General features: G+C 36.9%; 1 protein-coding gene across 5 annotated transcripts in view; it reads right to left on the bottom strand.

Annotated features, from left to right (window-relative positions):
• POC5 (POC5 centriolar protein) overlaps window positions 1-19,372 on the bottom strand; it is a 39,875-nt gene that overhangs the window by 14,645 nt on the left and 5,858 nt on the right. For 4 of the 5 annotated variants that reach the window (XM_049865954.1, XM_049865971.1, XM_049865963.1 and 1 more), the window contains 7 exons: window positions 15,780-15,921; window positions 11,447-11,533; window positions 8,481-8,689; window positions 7,037-7,213; window positions 5,231-5,335; window positions 3,387-3,566; window positions 2,072-2,225 (listed from right to left, as the gene is read on the bottom strand). In XM_049865954.1, coding sequence (XP_049721911.1) covers window positions 2,072-2,225; window positions 3,387-3,566; window positions 5,231-5,335; window positions 7,037-7,213; window positions 8,481-8,689; window positions 11,447-11,533; window positions 15,780-15,921 — 1,054 coding nt within the window. The remainder of the gene's footprint in view (window positions 1-2,071; window positions 2,226-3,386; window positions 3,567-5,230; window positions 5,336-7,036; window positions 7,214-8,480; window positions 8,690-11,446; window positions 11,534-15,779; window positions 15,922-19,372) is intronic. The other variant, XM_049865980.1, reaches the window with a different exon arrangement.

Raw genomic sequence — 19,372 nt, forward strand, 5'->3', positions numbered from 1 at the left:
GTATTTCTGTTATAGCAGCACTAGATAACTAAGAAAGAATTTGGTACCAAGAGTGGGGTGCTGCTCTAACAGACACCTAATATGTGGAAGTGGTTTTGAAACTGTGAATGGATAGAGGAACAACAGTGGCAGAGGACCAGCAGCGGCACAGAACCGGAAGCAGCAGACCCAGGAGATCAGCATGAGATGGTGCTGAAGCCGACACATGGAGCAAGAGAGCTGAGATGCCTATGCATAGAGGCTTTCTGGAGGAGTGGGGTGCCTCTGGGCACTTACTGGTAGAGCTACAGAGCTTTGGAACACTTACCCCAGCAGGACAGATGCAGGCATGATGCCCGAAGAGCTGAAAGGGCAAGAAACCAGGAAGCAGAAATTGAAGAGACAAAGAATGCAGGAAGCCGAGCTGCCTCAGTCTCAAAAGGTATGGCTATGACCTTGGGGGTTTCAAAGAGTGGAGCCACAGCCTCTAGTGTTTCTAAGGGCAGAGTTGCCACTCAGATGGACTAGAAGAATGGTGTGCCTAAAGCCATGGGAGCAGAGTTGCAGTCCCAGTAGGCCTGGAAGGCGGAGCTGAAGCCCAGGGCCAGGGGCCTCCACTCAGAATCTGGAGAGTGTGGCCAATACCTAGGGTCTAGAAGGCAGGGTTATTGTGCAAATTGTCTCAGAGAACAGAGGATTATTTTCAAAGGCTTGAGGGCTAATGTAATGTGTTCTGCTGACTTGCTTGGTGCTTGTTATCTCTTCTTTTCCTCCAGTTTCTCCCATTTGTAATGGAAATGTCTAGTTTGCGCCTGTTCTGCCATTGTACCTTTGGAAGCAGATAATTTGTATCCTAGATTTCACAGATGAAGAGGAATTTCTGGATTTTGGACTTGGAGTTAAGACTTCTACTATGATATGATGGGATGAATGTTTTGCATGTTGCAAGGATGTGATTTTTTGGGGGGCCAAAGGGTGGAATATCATGGATTGAATTGTGTCCCCCACAAAATGTGCCAACTTGGTTAGCCCATGATTCCCTTGTGTGGTTGTCCTCCATTTTGTGATTGTAATTTTATGTTAAAGAGGATTAGGGTGGGAATGTAACTCTTACCCAGGTCACATCCCTGATCCAATGTAAAGGGAGTTTCCCTGGGGTGTGGCCTGTACCACCTTTTCTCTCTCCAGGGATAAAAACGAAAGGGAAACGGGCAGATGGGGGGACCTCATACCACCAAGAAAGCAGTGCCGGGAGCAGAGCATGTCCTTTGGACCGGGGCTTCCTGCATGGAGAAGCTCCTAGTCCAGGGGAAGACTGATGAGAAGGCTGACAGAGAGAGGAAGCTTTCTCCTGTAGCTGATGCCCTGAATTTGAACTTTTAGCCTACCTTACTGTGAAGAAATAAATGTCTCTTTGTTAAAGCCATCCATTTATGGTATTTCTGTTATAGCAGCACTAGATGGCTAAGACAGTGGTGAAAGTTTCTAGTCATGTGTTCTTCTAGGCCATGCTGAAGCAACTACTACACAAACCACTCAGCTCCCAGCCAATACATGGACTGTCTTTGAAATATATTACTTGACTTGTATAGACAGGCCTATACTTAACGTCTGTTGAAAATGAGTTTTCGTTTGGGCTTCTCTTAAACGTAGACTTGGAAGGCCTAGTTTCTAAAATGGGACTCTGACTGCATAAGAAATGTTTAACTAAAAAAAAAAAAAAAAAAAAAGTACAAGGAAATTGGCTAGTTAGGAAAAACAAAGATAAAATATATTGCACTTACAGGCATTAAAAGTATAAACTAAAAGAGCCTTAAAATTATGTTATACATTAAAATCACTATTTTAGCATTAAGCTTATTAAGTAAAGAGTTGGCGGTTTACTTGCTCAGATTTAAGATACCGTAAGTAACCATGACTGAGATACCAGGAATATTTAAAACTAGATATGACTAACCATAAAATCAAAAATACCAACACTTGGATGACACTTCTCCACTGTAGAAAATTAGCACTGCAGATCATACCGATCACTGAAATCTCCTCAAATCCTCTTGGGAAGTAGGCACAGATTCTTAAATAAAATACTAACCCGTATCATTTCTGTTTTGAAACATAGTCATGGCTTCGAGATTTAATGCACACACACCCCTCATGAAAGCTTTTTTCATGGAATCTTCAAAGTGCTCTTTTTCGTGCTGCATTCTCTGGATCTCAGCTTTTGCATTTTCCAAAGCTCCAGATAACTAAAATAAAAAGAATTAAGAAAAATACAAATGAAAAAGATTTGAGACACAAGGAAGAATATTTATTATTAAAGTAGACTTATATTGTGAAATTATTTTTATGTGAAATATTAAAAATGGTTTGCCACACCTCTCCTGCTATGTGCCTGGATTTATTTTAAAAGGTGCCTCTTACGTCTATCATCTCCATCAACAAACCATTTTCATTCCTAACCATAAAGTCAAGGCTCAAACAAGGGGCATTTTATACCAGTTCCACTGCAGATTGGTGATATGTTTTAATTATATAAATTAAACAGAGATACAAGCTGTCTTACCATAAAATTTTTATGTAGGTTACTAAACAAAACAAATTAAGAGCCACAGACAGCAGCTCTCAAACCTTCAGGGAAAAAAAAAAAAGTGACTAAATGCCTGAAATGGTAACGGAATTTTTTTTCTACTGAATGTTATCTATAGGATTTAAAATGCAAAGTGACATCAGGTATGGCACACTTTCCTACAGACCAAACCTAAAGACTGCATTTTTCTGTATGTAATTTTGAAGTGCAGAATGTTATTTGTATCATGAAACTTATTTTTAATATTAAGAAGTTAGTACTATGATAATCTTTTTATCCTTTCAGTATTTGATTTCAAGAGACCTGCTGAATTCTTTTGTGTGGTTTTTATTTCATTTTGGGGCTCAAATGTTCTCCTAAGGAAACAATGCTAATTTTATTATTAAAAGTCATTGGGAAAAATAATTCAAGATATAGAAAAAACCGTTATCAATCTTATAAGAACACTGTTTATAAATTAACATGAAGATAAACATTTTTGTTTTTGGTTTTCATTTTTGGTAGATAAAAGGCAAACTTAAAGTAGTATGTCCTAGAGATATTAGTATCTGTGGGCGATTTTTATTTCCAAAAGAAATGTACGTACAAAAGATTCAACACAAGTTTGGAGGGCAGAGTCATAGCTATTTAAAGAAGTAAAGAAGTCTGTAAGTCTGCCTTATTAGTGCTGCCCTTTCCCAACTGTCTCATGTGCAGCTCTACTGCATTTAATGGGGTTGGAGAAACGGGTTACTCAGTCTAATTAAAACTAACAGTGACTGATGTTACCCATCTTCTTTATTGTTATTAAAATGAAAAATTTAACTAAAAAGAATTTTACCATAGCAACTTTGTTTTCATAATCATTGGATATCTGGACACAAACTTCCTCAGCTCTTGCTTGACAAGCTCGTTCCACCACATCCTTCCACTGCTTCTGTATCGTGGAATGCCAAGCTTTCCAGACTTTCTTCAATAAAGTTCTCTGGAAGTACTGGTCAGCTAGTTTACCTTCATAAACCTAAATGGGAGTAATATAAAACCTCAGAAACACATTACGGGCAATTATATTGGTAGTAATAATAATTGTGGTAAGCTGTTTACACACATTGTCATTTAGTCCTGTATAATCATAGTATTCTCATCTTGCAGACAGAACAGGCTGAGAGAGGTCGTGGAACTGCCTAGGTCACATGAGCAGCAAGGGTAAGGCCAGACTTGCCTGAGTCCAGAGGCTGAGTTCTCAGCCATTACATTATTGCTTTATGCACTGATCAAGAACAGGGAAAACAAAACACCAAATGAAAGAAAATAAGTAATTCTCCACTTGCCATCATAGCTACGAATCTGCCTGACCTTTCAGCTGAAAGTTGGACCAGGAGTATAACAGGGAGAAGGGGAAAAAAAAAAAGTGGTGGCTGTGGCTTCAGATGGGACAGCTTTCTCTTCAATTTGGTAGCCACCATCCTAAGCAAGATTAATTTACGTATCTTGCCATCACACATGGTGACAAATCGATCAAAGAGGAATATAAGCTATTTTTCTTGTATCAACAAATTTAAATTCTTTTGAAGAAGTAGCTCCATTTTCAACTTTCTTAAATATGAAAAGCAATTTAAAAAGTGATGGCAGTCTCTACTATTCTGGCTAATATTTAAAGATAAATATGTATTCTCATTATGTCAATAAATTACTTTCAAAATACAGTATACTCATTTTTAAAACAGATCTTTTTAATATTACTGATGTAATACAATTTAGTGGGGTTAATAAAATAATGAAAAAAAGTAAGTATTCTTAAAGGAGAAATCCTATTCCATGGATATAATAGATTTTTCCTAAATATATGCTTTAATGTTGACTTAAGCAAAATGATCACAAATATACATCAATGATAATTGCAAACTAATCCCTTAGAAACTAGATGCACAGAGATTATACAATAATACATATATACACACACATATCACTCATACACTCTTGGGTCTCTATTCCCATCTTTTCTGGAATATATGCATATTCTAATACTTTTCCACTTTCGAGGCAGGGGTTTGTTTATCCTTTTCTCTCAGTTCACTATTTACGCTGACGTACTGATTCAGGTTTTTTAAATTAAAATAATAGGTGTTCAAGTTTAAATTACACACAAACTAAAGATAATTTTTAAAAAGCTATACAGGAATGGTTTTCTTTGAGTCCCATTATAAGGCAAGTCTACACAATAAACATTTGCGCTATTTTGTAATATAGAAATACAATAATTTCTCCCTTTGAAGTGGCTGCATTCAGGCATTTTTCAAGTAGGAAGCATACGATATGTTATAGATTATAAATTCTTTTTCTACATAACCACATCTGAGGTAAAATTTGCTCTAAGGTTTCCATTGCCACAGCATTCGTAATTTAGGTACGATCTTTACTAATCAACTATGAAGTAGCAAACAATGTACTGACAGGCCTATAAAATCTACGAGGTATTTTTTCCAAACTATATGAAAATCAAACTCCTTTGAAATTAAAAGCAACATTAAGTTGTTGATTTGTTTTGACTGATTGGAAAATGAATAATCACATCAAATCACTGTCTTTGTAAAAACTTTAACAAGAGTTCTAATAGGTGATTCAAAACACTTTCAGGTTTAGAAGTCTAATATCTGTCAGTGGTCTTCTATTTTTCATACTTACGTCCTGTCTGGATTTGACGTGGCCAATTCGCCAGTGGAAGAATGTTCTCATCAACTCTATCCTTTCCTTCTGCTTGCCTATGGCATGAGACAAACTAGAAATCACCTGTACACAGCAATTAATTCAATTGTTACGAATGGTTGTACATTTTTTTATATTACAATAACATTAACTGGTAAAGTGATTTTCTCATATATCAAAAACACTAGAGAGAATACTTATTGATCGCTACTATATTCATCCAGGTAACCTCCTTATTATCTTGAAAAAAACCAAAACACTTTCCCACATAAATACACTAAATATCAGTGAATGAAGGGAGAAAAAAGGAGGAAAAAAGATATACACCATATGTATATCTTACTAATCATCAATAAAAAGTTTATGTACGTAAAAATTAATCACTGATGTTTAATTCAAGAAAAATTGAAACTTTTGTTACATATACACAAATTCTTTATTCACTTAATGATAATTCTTTATTCACTCAACTTGAAGGCAGGGATCAGGTTTTAATTATCTGTCCAGCCCTTGCTATTATCTTGAGTATAGAAGTGTCCCAATATATGTTACATGGTTTTCTGCATTCAACAAACCTACAACAGTAAACTAATAGTTATATTTTCATGTATTTATTTAGTGATACTATCCTGTCCTTTAAAAAAATCTATGAAAGCTTCTAAATCCTAAAATATTTTCTCTTATAAAAAATGAATAACTGAAATAAATACTTTAAAATGGCCACATTAAAAACAGACTTAGTCAGCTGGGCATATTTACCGAGATATACTTATTCTGGTTCTTTAAATAATTCCCAAAGGAGGAAAAAGGCAGGCATTCTAAGATATTGGCAGTATTCCAGTTCTTAAGTTGGATGGTGGCACATGGCTAATCACTTGATTACCTTCTATTAACTTAACATGATAATATATACTCTTTTTGTGAGTAATACTTCAAAATAGAAACAGTACAAAATTTTAAAACTTTACAGCAGAGTTTTGAAAGTAACAGAGAAAATAACTGACATTAGAATCCACTGTTTCAAGGGAGTAAACTATGTTGTTCAATTTTACATCACACCCTGCAAAACCAAAAGAAACGTTTATTTTAAAACACATAACATTTATTTAGTTCAATAAAATGTTTGAGTGCTATTTTTGCAGACAAGTAGCTGAGGTGCCTGCTGCGAGTCCCTCTTCTCTGAAAGCCACCACCCTATCCGTAAGTGTATCAGAGGGGGAAGAGAGGGAGCCACAGATTGCTTGTCCATCTGCTTTGTTCAAGGTGCTGTTGGGAGACGCAAATTAATACAGGCTTGAACGTTATCTTCAAAGTTCTTAAGAGGCTAACAAAAAGTGAAATAAAAGGTGTTTTCTGGGTTTATCAGTAAGATGAAGAAAGACTACCATTCCACAGATCAAATCTGAGATGCTTAAAATGAACTCTGACAAGATGGTTTAAAATGTGAGTGATGCTGGTTCCCTGACGTTCTCTCAAGGGCACTTAGGAAGAAAGAAAAAATTAGGAATAAAAAAACCAGTGTACTCGTATCTAGCATGTACTCTCAAAACATCAAGATGATGGAAACTTGTTCAATGAAGTGGATAGCAAAGACATAATGACATTACACTGGTATGTTTAACAGGAAAAATAAATCCCATAGCTATGAATTTATTTTTCTATCAACTTCTTAAGTGATACTCCCTTTGTATCTTGTATGGCCTAAATAACCACCAGTTCCTGGCATTTATTATCTAGCAAGACATTTTCTGAATTCGAATTAAAGTAAGGAGATATAAAAAAGACCTCATCTTTTCTTCCAATGGAGACTTCATAAGCTTTCTGCAGCTCCTTCAAGTCGTTGATCTGATTGTACAGTTGTTTTAAATGTGCTGCATGTTTTTCTTTCTCCTTTCTCATTTCCATTCGGTGCCAGTCAACAAAATTAAGTCTCCATTTACTTAGTTCAGATATGACGTTTGTCTGAAAAACAAGGATACTGAGAACTGAGTAGTTTGTTCCTAATACCACTTCTTAAACTAAGAAACATTAATAAAAAAAGAGAGAAAGAATGGGCTATCAACACAAGAGCTATTTAAAAAGTCAGAACACACTAATGAAAACGTGTCTAAGTTCAATAACCATGGCTCTTTTTGTTCACATTCACCACACAAGGGGATTTTTCCCCCCATTTTAAGTACTTTGTATGAAATCTTGTTGTCATTTAAGAAAAATTCAGACCTTATAATTCACCAAGTCCCTTTGTTTATTCAAGGATTTATACGTCCATATTAAAGATGGATCAGGAAAAAACTAATGCAGGGTTATAACCTGGGCTAAGCCATATGACCAGGAAGTTCTTTAGATAGAGGCAGTAGTGGAAATCAAGGGAGTTGAGGCTTTCTTTCCCAAACTATATATCGCAATGATCACTTACAACAAATTGCTAAGCGTGATCCCTTTACTCTACTCACTGGCATATGTAAAAAGACCAAATAATCATTTGTTTTTCAAAAAACTAGTTAACAATATGGTTTACTGAATACTGAGCAGTTTAAGTGGTTGGTGGCACACTACTCCAATGGACTAATGCTATGAATACAAGTATGAAATGTGTTTCAGGGTAAAAATACAGTAGAAGCTATGTTAAAAGATTATTTCTACAATTTAATGTTCCAAATAACAGAGAAATATAAATGCCACAGAACTCAACTATTTCTGTAAGTTATTGTACTTAGAAGCCAATAACATCACCAATATTTAGAGGTTTATCACTTATATGTTGTAGTTGCTATAAGAGTGGCTATAAAATGAATACAAATTGCTAAAACTGGATTTTGTGTTTCACATAAAAGGAGGTAGTTCCATTAGTCATAACTATAATTATGGTAAAGGCTTAATACGTATCTCAACCACATGTAGGCCGAGCTTTCCAAAACATCTGAGAAGTTCAACAGAACATGCAGAATTATTCCACTGACTATTTAAAATGTGAACCCATAGCATCACCTAGGAGCTTGTTAGAAATGCAAATTCTCAGGCATGGCCCAAGACCTACTGAATAAGAAGCTATAGTTTAATAAGATCTCCAGGTGATTCACATGTACATTAAAGATGGGGAAGCACTGATTTAAGACACTGGACCAATCTTCTCAGGAAACTAAGGATTTAAAAAAAAACATTTTTTTTTAATTAAAAAAAGAAAAACAGCAGTAACTTTGAGAGTAGAACTGTTGGATAGCTGTAATACCTTAAGGTCTGAACTCCAAAGGTCAAGTACATTTTCCATCTTCTGAAGGTTTTCATCGGAAACTAGAAAATCATTCACAACTACCTCGGGGACATCTGCTGCATGACTAGAGGTAGACGTCGGTGAGGAAGAGTCATCTAAAAGGTGTGAACTGAAAAAATCCATGACTGGGTGAGTGGGCTTCCTTGGTGATGACACTGGTAATGACCCTAGAGGTAAAAAAGTTGCAGCAGTCAAGTCAAATTAAAAATAACCTAAATGAGTAAGGAGTTATACTGAGAGACTAGAAAATGTCAGCTACCCATGGAGAAAAAAGCAAGGAAACCACCTAAAGTCTACTTAATCTGGCCATTGGTAATTTCAATACTATCACAGATTTAGGACTGACCTACACGAGATGCCTCCTACAGAGCCCCCCGTGACGTCTAGCCCAAGTAAGGCTGTTTTCTACATTCGGATCCAGCATGAGCTGTAAGTAATCTCATCCACATCACCACATCAACATTTACTAAGTGCTCTCTGTGTTCCTGAGTAAGAGCTTTGTAAAGATGAGCACTCTTCATACACTCCGCTCTAAGAAACAGGTATTATTATCCCTGTCTTGAGGTGAAAACTAAGGTTCAGAGAGGTTTAAGTAATTGACTGAGGTGAGGGCAGCAGTATATAGATCATTAGTACTATGTCTTCAACAAAAGAATGGTTGGAGATACAGTAATAATGATCTGGATCTTAATGCTACTAAAACTCAGCATTATGAGTAAGAAGAGACTAGTAATTCAGTGTATCAGACAATCAGTTATAAGGCATCTTGTTAGCCTTCAACATACACAGGTAAGAAATATATACATCTCGGAGATGATGGCACAACATGGGGAATGTAATTAATGTCACCGGATTGTACATGCAGAAATGGTTGAAATGGCAGACGTTTTGTTATATATTTCACCACAATAAAAAATTTTAAATGTAAAAGGAAGTAAATTATATATTATGTTAAAAAAGAAATATATACATATATGTATACACATAAGTGACCCCTGGTAGCACAGTGGTTAAAGCGCTTGGCTGCTAACCAAAAGGTCAATGGTTCAAACTTACCAGCCACTCCATGGAAGAAAGATGTGGCAGTTGGCTTCCATAAAGATTTACAGCCTTGGAAACTCTATGGGGCAGTTCTACTCTGTCCTATAGGGTTGCTATGAGTCAGAATCGACTTGACAGTAGTGGGTTTTGGTACATACACATACACACAATCCCCATGCCCTGACTTTATACATTGGAGATGGGATGGGAGAAGACAGATCCAGAAAGAGAGCTGCTATTTCTAAAAAGCACAAAATAAAAAAGTTAATATTTTATCACATACTTAGAGACTATCCATCATCATTTCACACACATATTTAATATGAGGGTCCTAAAAACAATGGCTGGAGGGCTTTTCTCTCTTCCTTATGAATGAATCAAAGATAAATCTACTATAGAACCTGTTACCAAAACAAAACAAAATCTGTTGCCCTCAAGTCAATTCTGACTCATAGGGATCCTACAGAACACAGTAGAACTGCCTATAGGGTTTCCAAGGAGTGGCTGGTAGCTTCGAACCGTGCACCTTTTTGGTTAGCAGCGGAGCTCTTAACCACTGTGCCACCAGGGCTCCACAGAACTTGTTACTTAAAAGCAAATCTTTCAAAAATTCTTTGCAAAATGGGAAATCATTCCCTAATATATATGTTTTACATAAAAAATATAATACATGAAACACTACCTACATGTTCTAAGGATGGTTAAGGAACCCAAAGAATAAGGCAGAATGACAAATTACACAAAAATCCTAAAATTAAAAAAAAATTTTTTTTCTTTTACTACTCATAGAAAAAGGAATAGGTTCTGCTTTCTTTTGTTTTCAATAAATACATTCAGCTTCACAAAAAACAGAATCATGTAACAGAAGAACTTGGAAGGGCCCTCAGAGATTACATTGCTCAAGACTTCATTTACAGAGGAGGAAACTAAGGGATAAAGGAATTTCTCACATAAATTACACTGAATCACAAAGTTAAAAAAATTATTCCACTTTTATCATTTTAATCATTCTGATTATGTCAAGGAAAAAGGCTCAGTATGGAGTCAGTATGGTTTTAAAAGCTCTTTTATACTTGCTAATCTCCTCTTTCAACAAAGAGTAGACTTCAGGATGAATACAACAATATTAAACCAAAATTTAGTAACTTTGTTTTTGTTGTACTTATTTTCATCTATGAGTCCAAATTGACTCCAAGGCACTGGGTTGGTTTTTTTATTTTCATCTTTACCTCTACTTGTAACAAGTACATACTAGTTTTATGTTATATTCAGTAGTGAGTGATACAAAGTTTCCCTTAGCATACTGGAAGAAAAACACTAAATAGAAGAGGTAGTGCAGAACCAAAAAAACCAAATCCACTGCCGTCGCCTCGATTGCGACTCACAGTGACCCTGTGGGACAGAGTAGTACTGCTCCACAGAGTTTCCAAGGAATGCCTGGTAGATTTGAACTGCCAACCTCTTGGTCAGCAGCTGTAGCTCTTAACTACTACACCACACCAAGGTAGTGTAGAGATGTGATGAAAATCAGTAAGTTGGTACACAAATGCCTAAAAATTAGGAAATAGTCTACCGGATTATGAAAACATTTAAATTGTCCAAACTGTCCTATATCCCTTTAAATTTTTAAAATGCTTGCCCTCTACCTTAGCAGTTTTAAGAAAGGATGCCACACACTATCACACACTAGCCTGTCTTCATTGTACTATTTTGGAATCTTAAAAAATTATTTTAAATATTATCATTTAAAATCATTACAAACAATAGGCATCTTAAAATCCTGTCAATATGCTGAAATTACTATCTTTGCACTTAATACATAACTAATAGTAATCCAAATACAAAATGTATATTCATAAAAATAAGCTAAGAAAAAGTCATACCATCCGTCTTTGAACGACTTGAAGTATTTAAATCAAATCCTTTTCCAACTTCCATCCCAGTTTCTCTTACTACAAGGTTATTTCCTGCTAAAAAGAAGGTTTTTATTTTTTTATTAGACAGAATCATTCTTAAATAAACGCCTAATCACACATACTTAATTTAAGAAGGTTACAGTACATGAATAAGATTTTAGAACAAATAAAATGCAATATGTTGGGGATTTATAGTAACACTAAGACAATAAACAAGGAGAAAAAATCTGAAACTAGAAAAGGGCTGGTTCCTTTAGTCAACTCCAAAAGGACAGAATAAAGTATAGGAAGAACTGCTTTGAGAAGATAAAAATGCAGTTGTCTTTTTTTAAACAAAGAGTATAAACTTTCAGTAGAATCCCCTGGCCCCAAGTAAAGCTAACATCTCCTAACTTGAAATTATGGTTCTTAAGAATTTGGCCCTGAATCTGTCTTTGTACTTTTATCTGTACTTATTCCCTGATCTGCTTCAGCCACATAGGTCAATAGTCCCAACTCTTTACTGGAGTGCCCCTCCTAAAGTCATTCTCAATGTTACTAATATTTCAAGGGTTTTGGTTCTTTGACCACTTCTGGCCAAGTGGCTGCTCTTTCTCGGAATTCAGTTCTAGGAACTTACAGCACTACTCTGGCACTTCAGCATTTACTGTCTTTGATGGACATGGAGATGGAACAGGCCTAGATCCTGCCCTGTTCCCCTTAGGAAGGTCTTGCTGCTCAGCTGCAGACTGCCTCTATCAGCTCTGTTCTGGGGTAGTACATACCTGGTGATTAAACAAGATGAGAGTACAAAAGCCTGGCCATTTCAGCCTGATTGGGGAATACTCTGATGGGCAATACGCACTCCAGAGCTCTCAGATGGATTGGCTGGGGTGCTGACGGTCTCCATCATAAACTTTTCCCTCTGCCCAATCCTCCTTCCCTTCACAGATATTGATTCCAAATAAACATTTTTTTACCTTAAACTTCTTTCAGAGTCAGCTTCTAAAGAATTCGACCAATCTTCATTTATATATACACACATACGTGTGTGTGTATATATGTATCTGAGTTATATTATTCTTTAAATATTAATTTCCTCATACAGTCATATCTAGTATTTCTAAATCCTCACAACTGGACCAATAAGCAACATCATGATAAATGGAGAAACTACTAAAGTTGTTAGGGATTTCATTTTACTTGGATCCACAATCAATGCCCACAGAAGCAGCAGTCAAGAAATCAAATGACACGTTGCACTGGGCAAATCTGTTGCAAAAAACACCCCATTCAAGTGTTAGAAGGCAAAGATGTCATTTTGAGGACTAAAGTGCACCTGATTCAATCCATAGTCTTTTCTATTGCCTCATAAGCATGCGAAAGCTGGGCAATGAATAAGGAAGATGAAAGAATTGATGCCTTTGAATTATGATGTTGGCAAAGAATATTGAAAATATCATGGACTGCCAGAAGAACAAACAAATCTGTCTTGGAAGAAGTACAGCCAGAATGCTCATTAGAAGCAGGGATAGTGGGACATCGTCTCATGTACCTTGGACACTTTATCAGGAGGGACCACGCCCTGGAGAAGGACATCATGCTTGGTAAAGTAGAGGGTCAGCAAGAAAGAGAAGGCCCTAGATGAGATGGATTGACACAGTGGCTGCAACAGTGGGCTCACGCAGAGCAACAATTGTGAGGATGGCACAGGACCAGTCAGTGTTTTGTTCTGTTATACATGGAACTGACTCGACAGCACCTAACAACAGCAACAAGTATTTCTAAACAGACTACATAAACTTCCTGACAGGCAGGCTCATGTCCTCTTCTCCTTACACATACAGAGTAGGTGTTTGTGTCAGCACAGGAAAGTTAGGTTTTGCTGCATTAACAAATAACCCCTAAATTTCAATGGCTTTCAACAAAGGCTTATTTCTCCCTCATGTTAAAATATTTATCATGATCATTCACGCTGTCTTTCCTCTGGGCCCAAGTTGACAAAACTGTCTGTTCCTGGAATAGTGCCAGTTGCCATGGTAAAGGAGAAAATGGAACATGCAAAACCATGTCCCCTCTCTTAAAGCTTCTGCCTGGAACCACCCTACTTCATTTCTGCTCATAATTCAATGGCCAAAGCAAGCTACATGGCCATGCCTGAGTTGAAAAGAGTAGGGAGGCATAATCATTCCTCAGGGTGGGCCATCAGACATGGGTGAAATATAACTCTGTCTACCATAGCTTCCAATTCATGCTAAGAGAATAAGTAGGTGAATAACCTTAGAACTTAGAAAAGGATGTGCTACCTTACAACACTGGATATTCCCAGGGCCCTGCTGCTTTTCACTAGCTGCCATTGGACTAACCAAACCCAAACCAAACCCAACGCCATCAAGTCGATTCCGACTCGTAGCAACCCCAGAGGACAGAGTCGAACTGCCCCATAGGGTTTCCAAAGAGCGCCTGGTGGATCTGAACTGCCGACCTTTTGGTCAGCAGCTGTAGCATTTAACCACTACACCGCCAGGATTTCCACCCTCAGACTAAAGTGGCATTAAAAAAACAAAAACAAAAACAAAAAACACCCAACCAAACCCAATGCCATCGAGTTGATTCCAACTCATAGCGACCCTACAGGACAGTGTAGAACTGCCCCATAGGGTTTCCGAGGAGCTGCTGCTGGACTCAAACTGCCAACCTTTTGGTTAGTAGCCATAGTTCTTAACCAATTGCACCACCAGGGCTCCAAAGTGGCACTGGTTCCCCCAAAGTAGGGCCTTCCTTGCCTCCATCTCAGGAACTTCTAGTCAATATGTGGTGAAAAGGAAACTGGGAAAAACCTCCCAGGCATGGGTGTTAGAGGCTTATATATGCTTTGCCAACTTTGACACACCCTGCTTGTACCAGGCAATGGCAATACCAAAAATAAAGAGAATGATGTGATGATAAATTCACATAGTGCATTCTAACATCATCTACTCGTGAATCGGGATATCTAAAGATGAAATTCACTCTATGTTCTTTGTTTAATCTCAAATCCTTTTCTTTGGAAAAGGCAGAGCTAAACAAATAAATACTATCTTACATGCAAGAAAAGAACAGGTTATAAATCCTAGGTGATTACCTTGAAATGCTGAAAAGCTGTGGGAAAGACAGGGTTCCTGTGTCACGTCAGTGGGAAAAATAGTACAGTAGTACAGCAATGGGAAAGGAAACAAGCTTTTTTGGTAAGCACCTTAACAGCAGAGATGTATAGGGCTAAATATTACAATTTGCCTGTTTACATTTATAAGACAAGAGAGTATTCGGCACTTTATTTGGATTTGCTCAGTAGGGAACTGCATGTTGAGATACTCAAGTGTGTAACTGATGCAGAGTGAATAAATCCAAGGTTCGTTATCACTTGAAGATAAACAACATTTGGGTAGAAAGTGTTTCAGCAGTAGAATAAAGATTTTTTGAAGCTTCAGGTCCCATTTGTCAATCCAGTGCAGTAGGCAAAGACTAAGGAGCAATGAAAACTCCATGTCTACAGAGGGACAGAAACAACACTCTAGGCCTGTGACTTACCAGAAACCCAGGAGATTTCTGACTCTGAATGGGCTGCGCCATGTGCCTTCAAGGACAGGGATCCTTGGAGTTAGGCCTACAGTGTGATAACTGTCGAGTATCAGGGCTTTCTGTGTTCCCATAGGGAGCATGTGCTCTTTGAAAAAACACTTATTTAGACTGAGCTGTCTGGGATCTCGTACTTTACTGAATAAGGAACAGATAGGTGAAAAGAGCTTTATCCTGCCTTCTCCACCTTCCACTCACCTATCAAAGTATTTCCTGGTTTGTGTGAGTTTTTAATTCTGTCCTGACATGGTCCACAAAATGGTCCACCTTATGATGACAATCCAGACAATCCTCTATGCCCGTAAAATACACTAACAAAATCTTAGTACACGGTTCACAAACTTAAGGGATTCTGATGGCTACCTACGGACCGCCTCTAATTTTGGGTTTGGGCATTTAGTTTCCCAGGTAATCATGGAACATAGCTGTCAGAACAAGTACAGAGATGGAATGTACTCCATTAAGAGAAATGCAATTGCTACCACATTGCTTTATTACTTTTCATAAAAGAGTCAAATGAAGTTCAAATAATAGTCTAAAATGTGCCCTCAGGTGATACTGCTAGACAATGCTGGTTGACTGGGAAGAATTACTGATCACAGAGAAGCATTTTCACAATCATAAATCAGCATCATTAATAAACTCAATACCATTTAAAAGATAATATTTTAAATTAAGAGATATCCTGAAAAATATACATAACCTTGATTATGAAGAACATCATCAATTATGGTAGGAATTTTAACATCCTGCATCACTTCTCCCTTAGGATGAGACGGCTGTAAAGTACTTGATTCAATATTTGGAGTCACTACAGCATAACGAAGCAGTTCTTCATACTCTTCCTAAAGAAGCCATCAATCAATAACGTATTATAACACTGTTACAACAGACATTCAGCCAAAAGAATGATAAAGGTATAGTCAAAGATGTCTCTACACCAGTTCTCAAAACAGTGTTCACCTTGTAATAAGGAATGTGTACTTCTGATTTGTTTTCATTATCAGGACTATTACAGTAACTCTACATCAGTTCTCAAAACAGTGTTCACCTTGTAATAAGGAATGTGTACTTCTGATTTGTTTTCATTCATTATCATGACTATTACAGTAAGTACATTTCTTAAAAAACAAACAACAAATATACCTACCCGAATTTCCTCTAGTGATAGTGTCTTGTCACCCAGGTTCATTCAGTATGTCAATTTAACAATGGTCAGATCCAAATTACCTAGAGTAGTCCTGAAGCCCATCAACACCTACAACACAGGAGAGCTCTTCCCCATGTGGGCAAGCTTGCAGGTGGGAAGACACAGCTCACCATTTCTTTTCTTTCTTTCTGAAATTTAGGTCAAAGGTGTTGCCTACAAAGACTCTACAACAGGAAAGCCTAGGGAGGAAAGAGTTTTGGCTCTGGCCACCTCGTAACAACCCTGAGTCTCTTCTCATATGTAAGCATAGAAACAGTATAAGAAAAATATTGGAAGAGAAAGAATATTGACAATATAAGAGAATGTGAAAGGCAATTTATTCCATTCCACCTGCTAGCAACATCATGGTATATGAGAAAGGACTGATAAGAAAGGCAGATCACAAATCATAGATTTTACAGGATGTTACAGATCACAAATCGTAGATTTTACAGGAATATTGCAGTTTTACAGCATAGGCCCAGAGAATATCCTTGTGTTAAAAAAACTGGGGTCATTATTCTGAAGGGTTTTTACGCATTAATTTTTCTCCATAGAAAGTTTAGATATAGAAAAATCCAATACATAGCATTTTATCAGCCACATCTGTCTTATTATTGGAAACCCTGGTGGCATGGTTAAGAGCTCTGGCTCCTAACCAAAGGGTCGGCAGTTCAACTCCACCAGGCGCTCCTTGCAAACTCTACAGGGCAGTAGGGTTGCTATGAGTCAGGATCAACTCGACAGCAACAGGTTTAATGGGTCTTATCATTTGGATGTATCTTGAGTATAATTCTAATTGATGTTCAAAATCACCTCTTGACTGAACTGAATTGACAGAAATACTGTCTAAATCAATCCCATCATACTGTTATAGTCAAATTCTTTTGTTAAGTGATTTCCCCTTTATGACAATAAACAAATGCCTGAATTTTAAATTTATATTTCCTGCTGGAAAATAAAAGTCAGTATTTCACATGATGGTTATCACTGAGGCAGAAGGCTCTAATTAGAAAAAAAATTATTAGAATATTATCATATATACAATGTTTAATTTTTATGTTGACAAAATTCTTTAAAAAGATTTAAATATCCTTAAATTTTAAAAACACAATTCCTGAACCACATCAGTTTTACAGTTATTAAAAGAAAATTCTAAAATAGTTCAATAAATTGTAGCCATATTCAAGATACTCACTGGTTCTTATAACCTGAATGTATGAGTCAGTTCTTATAAGCTAATATATAAAATTTCAAGTGCAATAATTCATTGTAGTAGAGCCTGGTAACAGTCCAGCAGCACACATGTTCCTGTATTCCTTTCAGTAAATAACACCCTAGGGTTTGACCTGGACAAACGGCCATCCAGCTATACTTCCTGGCCTCCCTTACCACTAGGTGTGACCAAGTGACTTAGTTTTGGTCTATGAGATTTGAATGGAAATACTGCATACAACTTCAGGTCAAGTCCTTAAAAGGAAACTATTTGCTTTCTATGTCCTGTTTTCCCTCCTCCCACAGGCTAGAGGTGGTAGCGAATCAATGTGTGACAATTTAGGTCCTATGCACTTTGCTGTAAGATATTGAATCAAGGGAGAAGGAGCAATTTGTGCAAATTCCACAACAACACCCTAAAGCATGGCAGAGCAATGAGAGAGAAGAAACTGGGTCTTCAGATGACTGCAGGATGATGTACCAGCTCAGACTTTTACAAAAAACAAACTTTAAGCCACTCCCTTAAACCACTCTTACTTGGTTTCTATCAAAGCAGCCAAAACAATATCCTAATTATTTTACTTCCCAAACAGCCAAGGTATACTTTTGCTTTGGGCTTAGAACTTATAAAAGTATGGTTATCTTAATATTCTGAGGTCTAGAAACTTTTTAGAGTCTCCTCCACTGGTGGCAATCACAACTAGAGGTGACTAGTCAGAGCTCGCACTTTCAGCCTATAAGATGGAGGGAAGAGGGAAGTGGAAGTCAGTGGCTTTGACTTGAGGCTTCTTAGTCTAACCTCTGTTCTAGATCAGAAAAGGAAAAAAAAAAAAAATCCAAATACATAATTCAAAGTTCCCACAATAATCACTATGACTCAAAGAGGAGGTAAATAAGTATATATTAATACTATTCAATGTACATACATATTTTAATTTACTTTAAGGAAAGATTTTAAAGATCAGTTATTTACACAACTATCTTAGAACTTCGTAAACATACAGGCCAAATGAACTATTATTTTGTTAAGGATCAAAATAAATGATATTACCTTTTTTAATTGTCAAAGATAACCTGACTTAATTAAACAAGAATCCTAGAATCAAGACCAAAATTTGTAATTTTGACCCTTTAACAGCTGAACTCAAGTGACCATGAATTATAGCTCAACCCATACATATCAGGAATCAAGTGAGGCCAAGCGTAGCTTGGCTGAGTTGTACTCAGAGGAAGTTATCAGTAAATAAGGCCCCATGGATGCTGCCCATCCCTGTAGCATTTACCGTTGTCAGTTTTATGAAGCATTCACATAAACGAGACAGTAATGAAAAATCACTTAAGATGAATATTAATTTATGAAGGGCTTTTATATTAAATGTTGAGGGTTACTAATTAACAGAGCCTCTGTTGGGCTAATACTATGAGCAGGTAACCAATAACACAGAATGATTTCTGGCATGTCCATAAGGTTCTCCCCTCTCCCTCTCTTAAATTCCACTGTAGAGATTTATTTTTTTGATTTAAAGCTGTGTCTTGCAACACAATGACAATTTGAGATCATATAAGGTGTTTACTTTTTCGTATAAATACATTAATCAGTACTTTCTTAAAGGACGTTTTGATAAGGCAGAGATGAAAGGCTCAGGAAGCACCATCACCTAAAATGAAAGCACTAAGTGGGAGAGGCATCATCAAAAGGAAGGGAGGGGGGAAACACCTCTGTCACAATCACAGACTGCTTTTATCCTAGTAAATATTCAGGTATTTTCCCAATACCTAAATCCATAATTTCAAGTAAAAGAACATATTTCTCTCAAAAAACATTTTCCTATAGCTTTTCTCATATTATAGAGTGCCAATAACAACTTACTCTTAGGCAGAAATACAATATC

This window comes from Elephas maximus, chromosome 2 (assembly GCF_024166365.1).
Source record: "Elephas maximus indicus isolate mEleMax1 chromosome 2, mEleMax1 primary haplotype, whole genome shotgun sequence".
Classification (NCBI taxonomy): Eukaryota; Metazoa; Chordata; class Mammalia; order Proboscidea; family Elephantidae; genus Elephas; species Elephas maximus.